Below are 22,460 nucleotides of genomic sequence, written 5' to 3'. Positions count from 1 at the left end.
AAAATAGAAATATGAATTATTATTATGTGATTAGTGTTCTATAATCTACACAACAAATATGCAGAAAACCTTCAATCTTCAAGAAGAAAACTTTTTCAAAGAAACAAAGGACTAAGTTCTGTTCTGTCTTTCCAGGAGGTCCAGTGCATAGACACGTCCCTGATGGATCCTGCCAGTAACATCACGACCTTAGTGGGGCCCAATGCCTTTCGCATCCCTTTGTCCATCAGACAAAAGCTGTGTGGAAGTCTGGATGCACCGCAGACCAGAGGCAATGACTGGAGGATGCTGGCCCACAAACTCAACCTTGACAGGTGACACACATACACCTTTACCTTCTGACCTATTTAGCCGCCCAAGGATAATTATGCATAGGTGCCACATTTGTCCATTCCAGCGATACATCAGCGCATCAGCTGAGTGCATTCACAACAGCTCTTCTTAATCAAACCCTATTTCCTTTGCTCGGATAGTCCAGTTGGTCTGTGGAGTGATAATGCGCAACCAAAGAAGCAAACTCTGGTCCACTGAAAAACATAGGTCTCCAAAAACATACGCGCGTGCAGAGCGATAGCCGGGAGAAATGGCTCGTGGGTCAGACGTGGAGGTAAAAGCTGTGATAGAAGACGGAAATATATCACAACTGTGAGCCACTGCACCCCCAATCTGTGCATCTGTGCATAATAATTATTATTGTTATTGTTGTTGTTATAATATTTAATACTATACGCTGCAATATAGAAGCTAAGAGGTTAAAATGCTATTTCTATTCAGATCTGACTCATAGGTTGTCACTTAGTATCACTATTTCCAGATGTGTGTCGGGATGAGTCAGTCTCATCTCGAGGTTCATTTACCTGCGGCTCCCAAAGCAGAGGCAGATATTGAGAGGATAATTGAGCCCAAGTGCACATAATTGTCCCAACTGGCAGCCGGCTCATGATGCAGCCTGTTAATCTGAGCACCAAATATTCCTGAGAAATGGACAGCAAGCCAAATTGTTGTTTACTTCCCCATTTCTGTTAAAAGCTACTCTTCAAAGGGAGCGGGATGAAAAAAACGCTCTCACAAAGACGCGCCGTCTCTTCTGCTCCGTGCTCTCGTGCAACTGCCACAACATGTCAGTTTGACTTCAAAGTATGACTCAGGCGTCGTTGTCGCCCATAACTTTCACAAATGCTCAAAACTCTCCCTCCGTCTGTCTCGCTCATTCACACAGACAGAGAGAGAGAGAGAGAGAGAGAGAGAGAGAGAGGAAGAAGGTGGGGTCACTTAACAGGGGCAAAGGAAGAATGGGGGTAAAGAAAATGGCTCTGTTGATATTTCCAATAACAGAAACGCACATAAAAATAAGACCTGTAGGAGGAAGAAGTGACTCAAAGAAGCAGAGGAGTTACATAAATGCTTGTGTTTGTTTAAACAGTACCACAGTGTGCCAACAGTGCAATCACAGGATTTACGCAGGAACACAAAGTTTTTTTTTTTTATTCCAACGGGACTCAAATTTGATGGCTTTTCCACGTCAAATCCACAGTGAGATCTTTGTCACAGATGGCTCATCGTCAGACTTCTTGGCTACCACCATTGTGTACTTTATTCCCCCGCGGCTGCAATTGTATGTACGCAGTTCTCTCTCTGTCTCTGTGAGTTCACACTTTAAAAAAAATAAATAGTTTGACTACTAAAATTGCACCTTTGTGCTGTTTGCTTCAAGACATTTGAATGGAACATTCACTCCTCACACGTCAATCAGGCTTAAATCTGATCTACAGTTCAGATTAAAGAGATATTCAGGTTACATTCAACAAGGTTTTTGTTTTTTAGCTACGCTGTCTTGTATGAACGTCCTGCTACATTTTTGAGGGTGTTTAAGGTGATTATAATATCACCAATGTCTCTTTTAAGATATATATATATACATATATATATAGATATGTATAGATATATACACATATATAATTAAAACAATATTTTAGAAAATGTTGTTAGAAATTAATTAAGCATATCATTCACTACTAAAAAAACATTTTTTTAATGTTCAGGAATGCAAGTAAATAACTAATCAAGAAATTATAATGTGATTTACAATTTTTCCTTTTTTTTAAAAAAACCCTAAAAAAATAAATATAATATATATATTTAAAATACATATATGTATATATGTACACACATATATGTATTAGAAGCAATTAATGTTTTACTCTTATCTAGTAAATAACTATAATTTAACATTTTAATCAAGAAATAATGATGTGCTTCACTATTTTTTCAGTAGTTTTTTTGTACACTTAACACTTATTTTTCTAATCTAATTCATTTTTAAGCTCTCGCTCCATTTCAATGATTTTCAGTGTGTAGTGTGTATTCTGACATATGTTAACTTCATTATTTAATAGATTGGTTGGTTAATACTAGTTCAGTCATATTTCCATGACTGGAAGAACATGAATTCTAAAATGTTTAACTCCCAAAGATGTTCCCACGTGACATGAAGTGAAGTGTGTCTATATTTACCACATCTTGACTTTTCTTCCCCAGATACCTGAACTACTTTGCCACCAAGTCCAGTCCAACAGGTGTGATCTTAGATCTGTGGGAGGTCCAGCACTTCCCCGATGGAGGCCTTAATGAACTGGCCGCTGTGCTGGAAGAGATGGGTCGCCATGACGGTACCCTTGCCTCCATGACAACAGAACATTGACAGAGCAAAAGAAAAAGAAAAAAGGTTGCCCAGACAGTGACAGAACTCTGAAGAAGATTACACATGGAATTCTCCCCGGTTGATGCTGCAGCAAGGGCAATGAACGACTTTGATGTGAGCGAAAAAGAAAAGTTGTTGCCATGGTGATTGAGCTCCAGTTAAATACCACGGTACTCATGCCGACATGGTAACGGACAGAACGAGAAGGCTTGAGCTGGTTCTGCAAATGATGTGTGTGTGTTTTTCTCTGTGTGTGTGTGTGTGTGTGTGTATTCGTGGGATGTTGCAGTGTCCACACGTGACCGAAGGAGAGAGATAAACCAACACGACCACACAAACAAGAGTCTATCAGGAACAAACAAAACACACGCCTAACAACAACAACAACAACAACAACAAAAGACATTGTCTCATGTAACACGACTTGTTCTCTTGCAGTTACTTTATACGGAACAAAGACAAGGAAGGAGAAGAGAAAAAAATAAAAGGCAACCAGCGTAGCGACCTTGAAATTCTCTATAGGAATGGAACAGAATCATTAAAGGGAGAGCGGGTTAAACTGATTACAGTGAACTGGGGAAAAAGGTAGATTGAGGAAACAGACAGAGTGAGTTAAAGAAAGTAAGGGAGATAAACTGATTACGGTGGGACAGGAACATCTAAACATAGAATGATGGGAGACGTTGGCAGGCGATCATCTGAAAGAAAATGGGAAATGGAAAACAGATAATGAGATAGTGGGGAGATAAAGAAGTGATCCCTCTCGTCTCCTGTGAGCCTTGGCTGTACGTGTTTGCCAGTACAGTTGGTTTTCTTTATATAGTTTCCTAGGGAACGCTCTATGTATTCTGGTGTCCATATGTGTGGATCATTTTCCTGCAAACGACAGTTTGTGTCGTGACCGCGAGTCAAGGATCCTGACCAGAAACAAGTCAGCTGACAAAAACATCGCAAATTCTGAGCAAACAAACGTAAAAAAAAAGGGAAAGATTTGAAATAACGCAGGCCGCAGGAAACACTGTCCACTTTACTTTCAATGTTGCACATCTCATTTTTGTAAAAGAAAAGAAAAAACTCGAGTGTATTTAATTTTATACTTTCATTGGTTAAATCGTCTGTTTTGAGGTATATTTACTATGAAGCTTATGATAAACAGATAAAGAAGCAGACTGTCTGCTATTTACTTTTTATACTACAGTACAAGTACACATATTTAGTTTTAAAATGAGCCGACTGATTTATAAAAATGACATCTTGTTGCTCAGGAAGCAAGACAAGTATACAGCAGATGCTGTGTTCTCTGCACATATCACACACATTCAATTCTCCAAACCCTGAAACCGCGAGTTGAACTTCTACTCCTCTGTTTGACCCCAGGGAGGAGTTGTTTGGTGATGCATGTTGGGGAATTCCAGTCGCTAACAGACCGACTGTCGGGGCTTGTTTCTGGACAGGGTCCAACGCAGAGGGAAGAGAGAAAGAGAGAGACGAAGCAAAAATGGATGAACTACTATGATCAACTGTCATATGAGACAAATGCAGGTGATAGTCTTCACAACGGCTAAGTGCACACAAATATACAGATTTGTTCTCTCGTCAATGTGCGTATTCTGTGTCCTATCGTCACGGGGATGTCAGCTGCTGTCTGACGCCATGCCACGTATAATCACCAACCATGACTTTGCTGGTCACTAGCACCATCCAGTGGCCTTTGAATAACAAGCACTTTCATTTTGGTTTTTTTCTTCAATTGTCTCAAACATGTAAATATATGATTACCATATTCAACATAAGGACCTTGTATTACCATAACATTTGTGTTCAGTGCTGTCTTTTTTTAATTATTATTATTGTTCTTATTGTGTTATTTACATTAACTTTTTTTTTTGCCATTTTGATGTTTTTTTTATTAGATGTGAACTGTGTGGGGTGAAATCTGTAACTTTTTTCTCAGTATTCTGTCCGCAACTAACATTCCAATGCATCATGTATATGATAAATATATATATATGTATATATACATATATATTATATATGGATATAGCTATATATATAAATATATCTATATATGTATACATATACATATATTTATATATATACATATGTAGTAATTGTAATTTGGGGATAAAAATCAGGATAACGATGCGGGCTGTGTAAAGCTAAGAAGCGCGAGCCGTGCACTGACCCCAACAGACGATGACGTCTGACGAAAAAGGTGCAAGCCTTATTTTTTAAGTGGCTTTCGGTTTCAAATGAGAAGCGTGTAACATGTCCAAAAAAAAGAGAGAGAGAGAGAGAGTTTGGATATCTGTGCTCAGAACTATGGAGAGACGCCATATGAAACTGAACGTCAGGTATGAAGAGGAGATACTGCGAAGAAAACCAAGTAGGCTCCATTAACACTGGTGCAAAAGGTCAGATGTTTGCCTGCTTATGACAGATTTCATCTGCCCACACACACACACACACACACACACAAACACAAACATAACATTGATTTTTTTCATATTGATTTTTTTACCCTTGTCTGTGTTGTTGTAAAGTTAAATCAAAGCCCCTTTTGGACCAGTGTTAAAACACAAACGCAGAGTCCCCAAAATATGTTTGTTTGTATTTTGGACAGCCTTAAGAACCAAATTAGAAGACGGTGCAGATGGTTAAATGAGCGCGAGTGGATGGTTTTGTTTTGTTTTTTTGTTGTTGTATGTTTTCAAATGTAACCGCTGATGTCAGGTGTGAGGAAATCAAAAGGGAAGAGTCGCGCGTGTTTTTACGAGGATACAAGCCTAAAAAAACTATTCAGCGTTTCACAAGCGAAACGTGGACCCAAAGGTAATAAATGACAACGCTTCTTTCATACGACACGATCATCTACGGCAGATTTCAGTCATTAACGGTCAGAGAAGAAAAAAATCATCCTGAATTTGATCTTGTTAAAAAAAAAGAAAAAAAAAGAAAAGAGTTTCCATATGAGGAGAGGAACGCTTCGGCCTCCAGCAGGTGATTCCCTCATGATGTGAAAACGGCAAAAGAAAAGTAGTGTTAAGATATCAAGAAGTGTGTAAAAAAAATATTTTTTATCCACAGTATGTACAGTTGTGTACTGTCAGCTATATTTGGCAAATTTCAGAATATAAAAAGAACAGTACCGTTAGATACTAGTTTGTATGTGTAAAGTTTTTTTGTTTTTTTTTTAATTTAAGTTTCTTTCCTTTTTTGTAAAAGCTGTGTCTACTATGCAAACTTGGCATTGGTTATCCCGATAGAAGTCTATAACTAGAGCTGTTCCTGTAAATGCATTGTTATTTTACTATAAAGGAGTGATTTCATTTGATTAGTGCAGGGTAATGTTGGTCCATTTTAGCTAATTCTGGCACGCTTCATGAATCTTGCTCAGTCTTGCTGAATGCTTGCCTCTCTATCTCCTCTAATTGTTTTCTGTACAAACTGTAAGAAAGAATTTTTAAAACAATTAATAAATTATATTTATAAGCAATGCTGAACTCATGTAGTGCCTTTGGTGGCTTATTTCAACCGAACCGTTTCAGGGAGTCGTTTATTACTCGTCAGCGCGTGCTGTGCGGTGGTGGTGGGGGGGGAATGCGGTTTGTCCTTTTGATTTTACATCTCTCGCTTTCTGTGAAATTCCCCATTTTCAGGCTCTAGAGTCAATGGCAGTTGGATGAAGTAGTCCCAAAGTGGAGGAAATTGAAACGGAAAATCCCTTTTATTGTCACTGTTTAACATGCTGTGTGCTCAGCAGCACTGGTGGATTGTAATGAGGCATGACACTTTTTTTTTTTTCTTAAACAAAGGAAAGATATAGAGCGTGCCGTAAGAGTAAAAAGCAGGGTGACTTGTTAATATGCTCCTCATTCAGCCGCCACAAACTGTGCACCAGCCATGTGGATGAGTGAAACCCTTTATTATGTTACACCACTTTCTCTCACAGGCGACACAGATTAAAAGTACAGATTAAATAAGGCGACAACACCCAACAGGAAAGAGAGGGCACTTCTGTCACACACACAACCCCCCACTATAATAGTCAGTCAATGGAGACAACAACAACTAAAAAATGCATTGACTGACATCAAGGCTTTTTACAAAAGCTTCATTAAAGGAATATTTCACCGTTGGAAAGATGAATGTCTATTAAAACTGGGTCATCTATGTTTCTCGGCCGAGAAAGGCACTTGCTTCAAATATTATTCATAATTTTGTAATTTTGGCTCATAGATGAACGACAACAACTCCCAGAATGCACTGCGCTCGCTGCCCCACGAGAGTCACTGTCTCAAGCTTCGAAGCAGACAGCGCTAGTTACGTTAACTCACTAATCCCTGCGAGGAATTAATAATATAATAAATATAAAAATACAAAACAAAATACTCGCCATCCAAGAATGGTGCTCGGCGCGACCGGAGGCCACCAGCTGGCTTCGAGTCTTGCAGCCATATCAGTTTGGAAACTACATTCAATCATTGTTGTCAGTTCACTCTGCAGAGCAGGAGCCGGTTAGCGTAACTGTTAGCAAAGATGGATGACACCGTGTTTACATTCTGGGGATGAAGTCTCGTCCTCTTATGGGTGAGTCTAAAAAGTGCGGAACTGGCGTTTGTAGTTTCAAACCTTGAAACTGAAAACTGAGAGAGGGAAGCACTTTTTTTAAATACTACTGCTATTCTAGTAAAACAAAGCCACATGCAAATCGGTGAAGTATTCCTTTAAAAAGAGTTTTTTTTGTTTGTTTTTTTAAGAGAAACCAATCTGCTGGAAGACCAGTATGAAAGCTGTCTGCTAACTGGTGATCAAAGGGGTCAGAAATTAAATAAATGAACACTGAAGATGGAGAGATTCATATGATGGGTTTCTTTGATGATTTGGAGTGTGACAGACACACAAATCACGTCAACATATGCAGTAAATGACATGTATGAGGCTCTGTGGTGGTGGTCAGGTGACCTTGAAATGTCCACAAGGGTTAATATTCTGATGGTGTGAAAGACGAACAACACTGTGTAAATGTTATGTTTTAAATGAAGGGTGTCTGGTCCGGCTGCCTAAAAATAAAATCTTTCATCAGCCTTGTTACCACGCTGTATTATTGGATAAAAAACAAAATCCTCCATAATAAACGAATCGTGGTGCTCCTGGACTAACAAAAGTTAGCAAACAATTCCACACATTTACAACATCACTACATCATCAAGCGGTTCCTCCTTCCTGTAATTGCAGTGGAGCGCCTACAGGTGGCACCGTTCCACTTCTATCAATGTCAAGCGTCAAGTTCTTGTGCACAAGGAGACACAAAGGCCTCAATACAGAATTTATTTGGACACATAAAGAGTTCATTTTATTTTATTTTATTTTTTTTCAAATAAAGTCTCAACGAGTTTAAGTTTTACATGAAAAACACACTTCCATAGCTCGTCACAACACAAAAAATACAGGTATGCCTTTCTTCAGTGTCTACAAACGCTACCAGCATAAACAAAGCGTTCAGCGCCTCTGTCCTGTCACATCGTGTCGTATTGTGTCAGTCCCACAACACAAAAAGCTATTTAAGAGTGAGGGGGGGGAAATGGGTTTATAATCCAATTACGATATATAGCCAGTAGTGTTTGTGTGTGTGTGGGTGTGTTTGTGTTTGTGTGTGTGTGTGGGGGGGGGTTTAGAAAGGAGGTGTCGTGCAGCAATGACAGATTGCCGTTAATTACGTCCCTTCAGTTCTGTCAATCAGACCTTCATCTACAGGTAGGGCAGCTTTCACAGAAAGCAGTGATATAATATACATGCACTCACTGGTCAGTAGCCTGTTCCTCTATCTCAGTCAAACTCAAGTGGAGCGTGTAAACAGGAGCCTGCAGTATACATAAATACATCTGGTGTGACATTGTCTCATCTTCTGTGACCACCATTATTTGTTTGTTTGTTTAATCGGGAGAGATTTGGGTTGCAGAGTTATTGGCACCTACGCTCAAAAGTCTGTGATCTCCAAAGTGACCTTCTCACTTGTCCTCCATTTTCCCCAGGGGGAGGGGAGGGGAGGGAGGGGGGACGAAAAGGTTTGTATGGCCTAAACCAGTGCCAGTGTGATTGTTAGTGCCCTTTCTCAGTGTGTGCGTAAACACACACCTGGCCGCTCACAGCTTGATATCCTGTGACTCGGACATCTTGGCAAGTGTCTTTTTGACCCGCAGGGCGGTGAGGCGTGAGGCCGGGTTGTGGGCCCAGCATTCTGACATCAGCTTCCCCATCTGTCTCAGGCACTGAGGGTGTAAACAGACGCACGTTACACGGGTCATCCGTCCGAGGGTTCGTGAATTGCAGTATGGCATATGTACATGTTTGTGCACTTTACCTCGTCGCTGGTCCATCGATTAGGAAAGGACGGTCGTAGTCTCTTGATGCAGACCACCTCTCTCATGTCTTCATACGAGGGGTCTGTGGGAACCGACTCATGGTATGGCAACTGGTACTCTTCCAGGATTCCTGCGTTAAAGACAAATTTGATTCATTCTGTCTAGGGCTGTCCATAGATTTTGAAATGTGTTAGTCTAGATTAAAAGTTCACAAGTAATCGGACAGTGTGCATTTCAGACACCATTGTTTAATTGTATATTTTCCCTTTTAAACACAGTACTACACAAAGAGCAACGCGGTTTCAAAGAGACTCAGGCCTATAAACTCAGGCCTTCCAAGTGCCAATCGAAATCTCGGGCTGAATCAATCGCAGCGATTAACAAGTTAACTTTGACAGCCCTCATTCTGTCACATCAAATCCCACAAATCCCACTTTCAATGCTATTTAAAATACAATAACTTTCACTTCAGTTCCATCAAAAAATGTTCAAGATTTTGTCCAAAAGGAAAGAAGCACACTGTATATTTACCTCCTGAGACACAACGCCGAGCGATCTCCCAAAGAATGAGCCCAAAGCTGTACATGTCAGCCATGATGTACGACTGAAAATGACTTCTGTTCAAAGTCTCTTCCAGAACCTCTGGAGGCATGTAACGCTTTGTTCCAACTCTGGTGTTCGGAGGGATGTCGACCTCGTTGGTGTCACTGCAAAGTCAGAGATCAAAGCAATAGCTTTAAATTAAAGATCAATTCCTTTCTAAGGAATCGTTTGAAAAAAGACGTTGAAGACACTTTGATTCCCAACCCGCTAGCAGAGCTTGAACTCTGCAACACATGGATTCGATCAATCACTGTCAATAACAGCACAGGTTTGTGACGTCCTCACCTGATGAACTTGACCGCCAGTCCGAGGTCAGCTATACAGCACGTCCCGTTCCTTTTCACCAGGATGTTCTTACTCTTCAGGTCTCTGTGAGCGATGGCAGGTTTTCCCTGGGTGCCAAAGATCTCGGTGTGGAGGTGACACAGTCCCGAGACGGAGGAGTAGGCCAGTCGCAGCATGGCTTTATTGTCTAGAGTGGTTGATTTGAGGTAGTCGTACAAGGAGCCATTTTCGTGGTAGTCTGTTATAAGGTAGAGCTGCGTCCAAGAGCCAGTTCCTTTAATATCGGCGGCAATAAAACCTGTGAGTGGAGGTCGGAGAGAGAATGGCGTTAACAGGCATCGAAGTCCAAGGAGAGTAAATGTCCACATCGCTGACTTTTGCGCCAGTAATTATGGAAACATGGTCCTGTTTCATCTTCACTTTGAACCTGTGTGTTTGTAGATTTCAATCGTAGCAGAAGAGCAGAAAAGACCACTTTTATGTTATAGATGAATCATTTGTTCACCTTATTCTTCTTCCTTTTTTTTTTATAAACTAAAAATGAAGTCTGCATGATCATGATGAACACAAATATCTGCCAGTGAACTGAACACAATGAAAAGCATCTGAAACACCATCATAAGATAACAGATACAAATATTATACAATTATGTCTTGAAGCGTCAGAGCTTAAAATGTGTGTTTTCGTATGTCTAGAGGATGTGTAAAATTTAGATGAAGCAATAAAGTAGACTTATCACTTATCAATTCATTTAGACAAAGTGTCAGGTTTGTCTCACTAACGTGGAAAATAAATCAAACAGTTGTTGTTTGTTTGTACTTTACAAAACGGTGTGAAGATGACTGAGAGGTTCAAATATAAACAGTAACACAACGCGACAATAAGTAAAAATCCAAAACACATCGAGTCAGTAATGAAGAACTTCAAATCCAGTTGTGTTTTTCTACAACAATGACCTGGATGAACGAAAATCTACACAGACACCGTAGAGCAATTATCCTTTTGTTTAGGTTTAAAAAAAATAATAATTGAAAAGCCCAGAATAACACACTAGATTAATCAGAAACAGCAGCGGTTAAAGGGGAAAAAACTGGAAATGTAAGACACAATTTCCATCACTGCTTGAGGTGGATGTAATGTTTGGTTCTCCGGCTGCAAGTTGAGTAAGATTTAAGTGTAAATGCTGCATATTTTATGTTCTGTTTAGTGGAGCTTGTTCCCGTTTGTGATGAGGCAGAGCACTGTGGACATGTGGCTCTGCTCTGTCAGGACTAGAACGTGTTTACCTGTTAGTGCTATCAAACGGATGCTTTGAAGGATTTGACCCTGGAGCTAAACATTTTAATAAAACATGCATCAACTCAGGAACGTGCTCTTCAGCATCAGGTTTGTCTTTGGGCTAACTGGCAAGTGATCTTTGGCTCCATTATTTAATTACTCTGCTTCTTGCAGTGTTTAATTATTCAAGCGTCGGTTCGCAGTGGACGTCTTCTTTATAATTTGTTATAGTACACAAGTGAGGAGCCGTAATTGATCTGTTGTGGTGCCGCCGGTCGTGTGGTGCGGCAGGAAGGAGACGCTCAAACTCCAGCTACGGAAAGTTTGCAATTCATTGTCGGTGTGTTTGTTTGTTTGTTTGTGATGAAACCGGAGCATAAAATGAATAATTAATCACCCTTCAATACACCACTTTGTCTGTCTTTCCAAACCTAGGTTAGTCATCCATTACTCCATGATTGTTGAGGAATTGTGCTACTACATTAGACAGCATAGGTGAGATTTTGTAGAATGATACTGTAGATTTGTGAGAAAATGACTATAAACAGACAAACATTAGACTTACCCAGTATGTTCTCATGTCTCATTAGGACGGTCTGGTAGATTTCAGTCTCTCTGAACCAACTGGCCTCTTCAGTGGTGAAAAAGACTTTCACCGCCACCTTCTCTCCTCTCCACCTGCCCATCCACACCTCTCCATACCTCCCCTTACCGATCTGCTTCACCATTTGAATCTGCTTGGCTATCGTTCTCTGGACCTGAAGGGAAGCGACAAGCAGGAAACGGATCAGCAGCATGTTTTAGTTCCTTTACTTCACATTTTAAAAGATGAGTGATGCAGGAGATAGCATATTATTATCATTGTTTCAAGAAAGATATTATATCAAATATATGAAATTCAAAATATTAACCTCACAAAATGTAGCAAAATCTACGGTGGCCTGGAAGTTCAAACCATTATTACAAAAGGTGAAACTCTTTTATAAAACTTGAAATGTACAAATCAAAAAACTAATTCTTACGGAAAGGGGATGCACCAAATGCTGCAGGTGACCCGGACGTGTTAAAGTGAGTGGTCAATTCTTTTAGGACAATAAGACACATAATATTTAACATACAAACTGTCAAGACAAGGCTTGGGGAATGACATTAAAACGTTTATTTTATTTTATAGAATTAACAAATACAGTGATCGTTATGGCAAAAGTTTGATCGAAGAAGTAGTAGAAAGTCAGTGGCTCTTATTTTGAAAGCCAGGTTGAAAGGAAGTGGTGCTATGTTGTGTATAACTGTCCGGTCAGCTGGTAACTGGTTCATGTGTCTTTTGTTTATAGCGGAAAAGCATTTGAAAGTTTTGCCTTTCCATTAGAATTGTGGCTTTTGTTGATTTGTTTTGTTGATTTGTAAATGTGTGTCATGTTCTGAACATGTGTTTTAAAAATTTGAATTTGTCTCAAGCTTCGTAAAAGTGTTTCACCTTTGGTAATAATGGTTTGCACTTCCAGGCCATCGTTAAAAACCTAACCAGTGATGATGTCAGGGGGCATGTACTGTGAAGCCTTAATAGGTGATTGGCTGTGATGTGGGTATCTCACCAGTAGAGGGAGGCCTGATCCTGAGCCAGAGCTTTGGGACTGCTCTATCAGGTCCTTCAGCGATTCTCCCGGGGGAATGTAGGTCTCATCGTGCTCTAGACCAATAGTGTACAGTGGGCGGGACTCCTGGCGCTTATACCTGTAAATTATTCAGCACACGTTCTTTTAAGTGAACTAAAATGTGCGTTATAAATGCTACAGTAAATTGGGATAATGTTAGGACTCCTGAGGAGTTAGGTGGAGTTACCTGAAGTAGCAGAAGACGATGATGACGGCCAGTATAATGCTGCAAACGGTGACTGAGATCAACAAGGCCATGTGGTGGATCTTTCCATCTCCATAGACTGGAGAGGGTGGACAGAGGGGGGAAAAGAGGGCGACATGGACAGACAGAAAATAAAGATTATTTATTATTTATATCCCTAAACATTATTCACATACTCTCCACTGTGTGTCAATCTATTTATATTACTTTATTCTTTTAAACATTCTGAAGTAGTGGAGAAAATATTAAGAAATGGGACACTCCAAAGAACCAATGCACAGTAAATCAAATACAAATCACTTTTCAGTCGTCAATTTTTCATTCTCTTCTGGCACACACTTTTTCCCCTCAAGGCCCCAGTCAACAGTGAAAAGAAGCCTTTATTAGTCTAGTCGATTAATTCTCCTCCTGATCTGCTATGATAGGGTTTCAGATTGATGAGTCTGCCTCTCGGTGCATGCTGGGGCTTGCGATTTCCCTGGGAATCTAGGTTTACCGTCTCTCGAACTCACAGGCCGACAGAGAACAGTGTTCTCAGCGGAGACCTCCGTATTCTCTCGAGACACCGTAGCTTCGGCGTGCCTGAGTGACAATACCTCCCCTACTGTCGCCGCCACTTCAGAGGTCGGTTCATGATATCTCTATCTGTTTATCACGTGTGCTGTAACACCATCGGTCACAGTTCTTGGCCCTGACCATATCACTGTCACCTGCAACGCTGTCCCTGTCACCTGCCAACTGGAGAACAAGCGGCTCTTTAATGTCTTCCTAGTGTTCCGCTGGCAACAAAGAGTTGTGGAGGGATGAGAGTGGACATATGATCTTACGAGGTGGCTTGAGCGGCGGCAGTGTCGGGTGCAGATTTCTGTTACAGTAGTCCTGGTCTGTGCAGCACTCTAGCGACCTCCTCTGACGCGAGTTCCATGTGTCCTGAAAGGAAAAGAAGTTCATTTTAGTCCTCGGTTTTTCTTTGGTGCCACAATGATTTGCTGATTTGGAGCATGACGATGATATTAACAATCTTAAAATGTTGGTTTCTCAAAAACGGCGTACTTTCTTTTTACGTTTACAGACATTAAGTCGGGCTGGGCATCGCTGCTGATCCACAAGATTGTGAATCGAGTCAATTTTCGCGAGTCAAGTTTCCATACCAAATTTGCTTGTTTATGGAAGAGATTTAATTACATACTTCATTTATTACCACACAGTGCAGCTCTAATAATGATAATTCAAACTCTCCACCTGCTCTAGTTCAAAATATCCAATATCCTTAACAAGTTGACCAGCAGAGGGTGCTGTGAGCGCAGCCACGTCCTCTTTGCTCATCAGTGACGTTTTGAGTTGACCACTGAGGACACAGACTAACTAAAACTGTCCTTTTGTGCAACAATCCTGACACCAAAGCATGTGAAAAGCGGTGTATGGAAGTATTTCTGGGTCTTTCCGTCATAGGCAGTAAAGTAACAAACAAATCTGCGGACTCAGCTGAGCTATTCCGATATCAATTTTGATAATCTTGTGAGATTTGTGGACAGGAAACAGGAAATGGCATATATTGAAAGACCAATCCAAGGATTTTATGACTTGACATCACAAAATTGATATGAATCAGAAGATTTTTTTTTTGTACCCAGCCCGAGCATGGACTAAATAAAAATGAAGAAAATCCTTTGGAAAAAATAAAAGAGACAGGTTATGCAGTGAGTCACATACTTACCCGACACTGAAACTCGGACCCGACCAGTCCCAGGCAACCTGCAGTCTGGACCGGTACCCCTCCCTCCTCCTCCACCAAGGTAAAACAGTAGCCATCAGTCCTGGAAAACAAGGTTTGGCTGCAATGTGTAGAATCTCTTTTTTTTAAAACGAGAGTCGATGTCACATACAACATCTAAACATGCACAGAAGACGCTGCAGAGGAGCTTCCAAGGAGTTTGTACGGTTGCACTTCTGTCCAGTCTGTTTTTACTTTGTGGGTAAAAAAAAGAAAGAAAATAAACTCACAGTGTCTGGGTACATTATATAATTCATCAATTCCGTCTGATTAAGGAGCTTTGTCTGGATGACGGTGGTTCAAAGTTTATTTCAGAGTTGACAAAGATTGACCTACTTCTTTGGCGCCCCGAGTATCAAACGACGAGCTGAAAAGCACACGCTGCTATTTTCATCCTTGTGCATCGGACGCTCTCAATTGTGTGCACGTCTAATGATCTGTATTTAAATGGCCTCTAATCATAAAAACACTTTCCGAGCATTGACGACAACATAAAGGGCGTCGCACTACACATACACCTTCATGCGACGCAACTCTGTGCGTCGCACTCTCCTCTAACACATCTGTTATACCCATTCACACACTGCTGACACACGTCGGGAGCAACTTGGGGTTAAGTGCCTTGCCCAGGGACACGTCAGGGTGTAGACGAGTGGGATCAAGCCCCAGACGCTCCAGGTGGAAGACGACTTGTTTTACTACTGACCCAAAGCATCTCCATATAAAATACTTGAATTTTCTATTTGTGCGTCTCCTCCCTTTACCTGCACGTGTTGTTGGTTGAATCTTCTGGACAGTGGTGATAACAGTGACACCACAGTAGTCTTTGGGAGGACAAGGCGGGGGCTGCGCTGCCACTCGTCTCCTTCCCACTCTCCCCCGCTTCCTTACTGGATGCTCTTAGCAGCATGCTGTCCAATATGTTGCCTGTAAAGCAAAAAAAGAAGGAAAATAGGAGCAAATTAGTGGCAGGAGCACGGCGCCAACATCGCTACAGCCAGACCTAGATGTTACATTATACGTGAATCTTGCCAAGTTGATCAAAAGGTATATTGAGATTGAGGTGGAAGATAAAATATCTCTCGCGTTCAATATTTGATGGAACATGTTCAAACGCACTGAGCTTGTTCAGGCAAACATCTCTATTGGCAGTGATTGATTGGCTCCGATACACAGGATCCACCACACCCTTTCCATTAAGGTGCTGTTAAACTGTCAATAACCTGACCCGACGGTGATGACCCTCTTGATGCACTCGTTTGCAACCACTGCTGTTAACGCCGCAGTTGTGTTCTATAACCACCAGCACCAGCACCACCGCTGTTAATGTCACGGACGTCAGAAGACGACGTGTGCTCTGAAGGAGTTTCTTGGCTTTGTTCTCTCACTGACAATCTGAACATGAAGGCAACTGAGAGGGGAATTCATACACTGTTTTCTTTCAACTGTAAACGTATCGAGTTCTTCGGCATGTGCGTTTTGATGGAATAATCCAGTTTACTGTAATTCCGACCACTGCTTCTGTTGGTGAACATTTACGTCGCCAGCCGCCAGCCGCACTCCCTTAAATACCTTTACTTCCCAGTCTCAGTGTCTGCTTGCAGGGGGAGTGATGACGAGGTTAGAGCCAAAATGGCAAATGTAATATCGACTCTGTATTTACATCATAAATCTGTTCCACATGAGCTGGCGGAATGAACTCAAAACACGATCCAACTCACTGCAGCGTAAAGGACGTAGAATTTATTGAATGAAAAACATGTATAACTGGTGATAAATGTAAAATAAAAGGGGGAAAGGAAGAAAACTGAGCTCAAACACCTGATATTTTGAAATGTATTCCCCTCCCACAGCAGATGTTTTTTACTCTTACAACCAATACAGCTCCCAAGAACTAGGAGGAAGCTCTTATTCCCCAGTTATCCTATTTCAAAAGGGCACCTGTTTGTCACTTGAGGGGAAAAAAAAGGGGATCACGGAAGTGTCTTTTCTTCCTGGCTTTTAAGAATTTCATTCACTCTCGCATGATCATTGGGGCCAGATGCTTAACAGCTGCGAGAGGAGATCGTCCAAAATAAACATGAGTCCTTCCTCTCTGGGAAAAAAACTCAAAAACTAATAGCAGATACAGAATCTGTTTCTCCCGTTACAGTCATTTCTGCTCTTTTCCACCACGACTGAGAATGAACACAGAAAATGTGTAAAAGGGAGCAAATACTGCACCAACAGTGTGTTTTTACTAGAATATATATATACTTTACTTTAGAATAAAGTTAAACGTTGAATTACTACTGTCCTCTTCTCATCTTTAGGGGAAGAAAGGGAAATATAGGTGTTCAGCATTTACGTATCATTAAAATTAGGTTCATCTAACCACACAAGTCGTCCACATCTTGGCTAAATGTGTGGCTAATATGATACAGCATGGCATGATATCTCAATATTCTCAGCCAATGTTTTCTTCCTCACTCGAGTGGTCAATCACAGCAAGCGCTTTTGGCGCGATAGCTTTATTGTCTGCTCCACAACAGTCCAGCAAGAACCAGAAACATCTGACGCACGGAATTTATAAAAATATTTTTAATATGTGAAATACCTGGGTTTCTCACAGGCCCTGCAGTCTTTCACAATTACTAGTAGCAATTACTACAGAAAAGGGGACAGAAGTACTGTAAAAGAGTCTTTTTCTTGTAATATTGTGACAAATTTCTATATAATAGAACTTTTCAGGGTGACAGTTGGGGAAAACACACAGGAAACTTATGTACACATGTTAAATAATGAGCAAATGACAAGGTCAACATCATGAATGAATAATGATTGATATAATTGTTATGACTGTGTCTTTATGGTGCAGTATAATGTGACTTTGACTTACACAGAGTAAAGTAAACATACAGCAAAGATAGTCACTGCAAAAACGCACAGGATCAGATGGAAGCTTGGAAATGTGCGGTGGATTTTTCAGGGTGGTTACGGACTGTCAGTCAAACATGAGATAATGGGTTGTATCCTCTCTTTCATCTGAGCTCAGCTGTCGTTCACGAAACTTCAAAGAGCTTCCTCCGGGGATAAACGGTTAAAGCTCCCTAATGTAAAAACACTAATGCACACACACACACACAGCGGCCTGGAAATGTATGCACATGCACACACTCACTTTCTCTCTTTAATATACTATGTGCTTTGTCAACAGTTGTGCACTTGTTTTTAACAACACAACAAAAAGTTAAAACGGACAGTTCCAGGTAATGCAACCGTAAAGATTTAAACAACGCACCAAGAAACCAGAATTCAATTATAGGTCCTTTTCATGCTGCCTATTTCTTTCTAAATGCATCTCACACACTCACGTGTTGACAATACAGCAAGGGAAAGACAGTGGGGTTTAAAGGGGTCAAATTAACAAGTGACCGATTTGCGTGAAAAGGACTGAGGAAGAGTGGGGAGGGGGGGAAAGAACGGGGAATTAACAAATAAGAAGTGACAGAACTGTGGGGAACTGGTGGCCAGTTAAGCAGCACTCAGTGGGGACAGAGCAGAGTCCACTGACCCCTTCTCTCACTCTGTTGCCCTCCCTCACTCATTTTTCCCATCCTACTACCTCACACTCAATTACTTCGCTTTATCCCCCCTCCCTCCCTCCCTCCCGTCCCTCCCATCTTCTTTCTATCACTCTCATGCTCTGCCTACGTCCTGCATACGCCCCGTCAGTAAACTGAAAAGCGTGGCCTTTTCTTAACCTATGCAAACTATAGATTCCTTTTTTCTCCACAACGTTTTTTCCTTCATTCTCTCACACGACATAAAAATCTTTCTTTACCCCACGCTCTTCTCATCTTCCACCGTCTCTGCCCCGTCTTATATGTCATGTGAGGTGCTGCTGAGAAAACACACAGCCTTTCACATCCTGCACCTGGGACCCCTGGCTATATAGTTCCTCCAGAGTGTGTGTGTGTTTGTATGTATATATATACACACATATATATATATATATATATACACACATATATATATATATATATACACATATATATATATATACACATACATACACGTGTATATATATATATACATATGTATATATATATATATATATATATATATATACATACATATACATATGTATGTATATATATGTATATACATATACATATATATATACATATATATTTATACACATATATATGTATATACATATACACAATTATTTTTAACAAAGACCATGATGTACAGTCAGATTTTGATATCTGTCAAGTGCCCAGTCTGACTATCTGACTGATATCTAGTGACTCCATTCTCGCTTTTCCACTCTAACCGTCGCTGCACCTGTCTCTTGCCTCTTCTGTCTCACCATCTCAGCCTCTCACTCAGCCAAAGCAGCATCATTACTCTTGTATTCTCCACTGTGCTGCAGCTCAGGGAAGTTACATCAATACTTGCATATTCAGCCCGCAGCTTGAAAAGCATTTAAGTTATTATCGACTCAAACACAACAACAAACAACAAAACATCAAGAGTTGTGTTTTTTTTTTGGATTGACTTATTGTCACCCTTTCTTTTTTGGGGGGGCGGGGAATCGGAATCCGTTTGATTGCCAAATAGGTTATAAAAATACACGGATATGCTTTTGTGTTTTGGTGCACAACAAACATCTTAACAGGAAGACTTAAGAAACTATCAAAAGCAATAAACGCAAAGGCAAAAAGTCAAGAAAAACAATTATTTGTAAAAAGAATAAGCAAAGGAGGTAATACAGTATAACATTTTAAACCAAAACTCAAAAATGGGCTGCAGTTAGGATTTAAAAGAAAGAAAAACAGTTGTGTATTGATACTGTGGGAAAGTGTGCTTTCTCTAGTTAAGGCATTGAGTAAGGTATACTTATTATTCAGTAAGACCCTAGTGTTTCTACACTGGACAGATGATTTGTTTTAATGAAGATAATGAAATGATAATGCTATTTTATTAGCACAGTATAAAACATTACCTTATTATCACCCAGCCTAATGAATCCACTGCATAGAGACAGAAGGCAACCTTTTTATTAATAATGTATTAAGAAATTGGACTGTTATTGATAACAAACGACTACTGACAAAGTGACATGATAAATTTTGTTAAGTCACTACACCTGCATTTTTTTCATTCAAAAAAATAAAGCTTTAGTTTTAGATATATTGTTTTATTTTTGCAAATTGTCGTTTAATTGTAGTGCAGTGCAGACATAAAATTTAGAGTGAAGAGAGAGTGCTGTTTAAGCTAACTATTTTGTTATCACTAAACAGTTGTATTCTATATATAAGCTAATAAAAGTCATAGTGGGTGATATTACCCACTTCCTGCTATATCTCTCATTATGCTCAGTGTTAAGCAGAGAGTCTGAAGGCACCATTTTTCACATCTTCGGTGATGATAGTGGTCAGGATTTTAATCACCAACCTCCCACTCTGGAGGTGACCCCTCTAACCGGGGTCCCACAAAAAGAAGAGAAAAAAAAGGGTTGCAGCCCAATACCTTGCTAAGTAACACCGATGTCACAACATGTCTGAAGCTAAGTGATCTGAGCTCCCAAACTGGTCAATTTTCCCGGCACTTCACTGACACCATAATTGTTTCGAAGCTCTTTCACTAAAATGACCTTTCAGTAACCAGTATGTGCTTTCAGGTCTCCCGTATAGGCTTTTTCAGACTTGATGGCAGGAAATAGGGGCCACTGTCAACACGCAATTAACAACTGTGGCCCCCGCAACCCTCCCCAAGAAAACACGAAAGGCTCTCTTTTCAACAGATGCAGCTTTTGTACAAACTGAGTCACACAAAAAAGAAAGAAGATGACAGACGTGTGGATGGTTAACGGGGAGAGGAGCGAGGGAGAGGGACGCTGTGCGAGAGATAGCAAGATGAAGAGGGGATACTCACAGGGAAACGGACAGATGGAGGGAGGGAAGCGGAAAGAAAGAGAAGATATTCATTAATTATCCGGCGTTGTCAAACAAGGCCTACCAGAAAAGCCTTTTCACCAAGCCCATGTAAACACTACCCGCCTTTGCCTTCCACTTTAGACACACTCATTTGACAACGCAACTCCCCTCCTCCCCCCATCTCCCTTCTAAGTAGCAGTTCATCTTCCTGGTGTTTGACAGTCCTGTCTGTACGACCAAAGAAACATGAAAGGAGAAGGTTTTCTTTCTTTCTTTCTTCTTCTTCTTCTCTCTCTCTCCACCTAACTTAAGTCTGTGCACCTCTCTCTCCACTTCCATGTACTTTCAATGCCTGGTCTTATCTCTATGTTCTTCTCCCTGTCAATGCTGCGATGAGCAGAACCATCCCACACGTACTGGAATGTCTTAATGAACACAAATGTGTGATGCTGGGGAAACTGAGGCTGCCTCACTCGCCGTTTTGACTAAACAGTTTGAGTCTCCGTGACAAAGCTCACTGTCCAGCACTTTCTCCGTGTGAAATGCTTGTTTGGCCGCGTGCATGTTACACCACATGTTTGTGGCATGGACAGTGTTTGAGGAGAAAGGATTTGACACAACTTTGAATCATAAGAAAAGTTGAATTTAGAGGTTGGTTCTCGAAGCTGTCAATCTCTAGCTCATAAGAACATAATGTTATAGTAAACATTGTATTATAGCGGGTGCCTTTAGGACTGGAACAGTTTATGCATCATTACTCATCCTCGGATTTTTCTTGTTCTGCTTTCAAAAAGAAAACCCACTTTCCATTTTCCTCCCCTGCACATCTTTTTTTTTACATCACAGTATTTCCTTTTTTCTTCCACATTTCAACACCTCTTTATTCATCCTCTTGGCCAAAAAACCCTCAGATACATTTGGAATAAAAGTAGAGACTTGTGCTTCGAGTATAGGAGTACAAGGGAAGGGGGGGAAACGTAACAACTGCCACTACATGTTTTAACTGTTTCCATCACTCAGTCACTCCTGCAATGGAACAAATAGGACATTGTACCTATCCAAGCACAAAGGCTCTCCATCCAGGATTGAGCCGGACCAGCAAGTAGAAAAGAAACCAAAGTGATGTCATGAGGCTTTGAGAGAAAATAACGTTTAAGAAGTTTTCTTTAGCAAAACCAGCACAATAAAACTAGAGTGGGGACACTGGGGGCTTTTAGAAGCTGCATTGAAGCCTTCTATCCTGTTGGACAACTGCATCATCAACAGCTCGTCAAACATTCCTCCATTATGTCACACTGATGAATGATGCCGTAATGAGCCAGTGCCATTCTCTGGTTTTACAGCTGTCATCTACCAGCTGTATGCTGCGACCCGTGTGTGTGTGTGTGGGCATGTGTGTGCACGTGTGATGAGTGAAGGCCCTCAGCGTTCCCTTTGGAATACAAGGAAATGATAAAATGGTCCTTGAAGGAAGTGTGAGAGAGCAAAGCAAAGGGAGAAAGGACACCAGCTGGTCTCTTCATCAAAAGCCCCTTTGCTCCTTCTCACAAAAACGTAACCACATCTGCTCACAGACACGAGGCATGTGGTTATATACACACATACCACCAATCGTGGGCTGTGGCCGTGTGCGGTTAGTGCGTCTGATCACATCCGTTCAACAAGCGGC

The 22,460-nt window shown here is 40.8% G+C and overlaps 2 protein-coding genes across 3 annotated transcripts in view; one reads left to right on the top strand and one right to left on the bottom strand.

The window, feature by feature from the left end:
- Positions 1–89: 89 nt before the first annotated feature.
- Positions 90–3,763, top strand: LOC122769450 (netrin receptor UNC5C-like). Its single transcript, XM_044025977.1, has 2 exons — positions 90–314; positions 2,539–3,763. Exons 1-2 carry the CDS (start codon positions 163–165, stop codon positions 2,699–2,701), a joined length of 315 nt encoding a protein of 104 aa, XP_043881912.1. The 5' UTR covers positions 90–162; the 3' UTR covers positions 2,702–3,763.
- A 3,652-nt stretch (positions 3,764–7,415) lies between these two features.
- bmpr1ba (bone morphogenetic protein receptor, type IBa) overlaps positions 7,416–22,460 on the bottom strand; it is a 66,409-nt gene continuing 51,364 nt past the window's right edge. For both annotated transcript variants that reach the window (XM_044025975.1, XM_044025974.1), the window contains 10 exons: positions 15,632–15,794; positions 14,811–14,910; positions 13,921–14,023; positions 13,076–13,172; positions 12,829–12,967; positions 11,799–11,991; positions 9,955–10,252; positions 9,598–9,773; positions 9,066–9,196; positions 7,416–8,973 (listed from right to left, as the gene is read on the bottom strand). In XM_044025975.1, coding sequence (XP_043881910.1) covers positions 8,848–8,973; positions 9,066–9,196; positions 9,598–9,773; positions 9,955–10,252; positions 11,799–11,991; positions 12,829–12,967; positions 13,076–13,172; positions 13,921–14,023; positions 14,811–14,910; positions 15,632–15,777 — 1,509 coding nt within the window. In that variant the 5' untranslated portion in view covers positions 15,778–15,794 and the 3' untranslated portion in view covers positions 7,416–8,847. The remainder of the gene's footprint in view (positions 8,974–9,065; positions 9,197–9,597; positions 9,774–9,954; positions 10,253–11,798; positions 11,992–12,828; positions 12,968–13,075; positions 13,173–13,920; positions 14,024–14,810; positions 14,911–15,631; positions 15,795–22,460) is intronic.

This window comes from Solea senegalensis, linkage group LG5, assembly GCF_019176455.1.
Source record: "Solea senegalensis isolate Sse05_10M linkage group LG5, IFAPA_SoseM_1, whole genome shotgun sequence".
NCBI lineage: Eukaryota > Metazoa > Chordata > Actinopteri > Pleuronectiformes > Soleidae > Solea > Solea senegalensis.
Note: the sequence above shows the minus strand (reverse complement) of the source record. Positions and strands in the feature narration are given on the sequence as shown.

Excerpts from the sequence above, each read along its gene's own strand:
- LOC122769450 (XM_044025977.1), top strand. The coding sequence starts at position 163 with ATGGATCCTGCCAGTAACATCACGACCTTAGTGGGGCCCAATGCCTTT. Across the intron at positions 315-2,538 it reads CACAAACTCAACCTTGACAG|ATACCTGAACTACTTTGCCA; the intron begins GTGACACACATA and ends TTTCTTCCCCAG.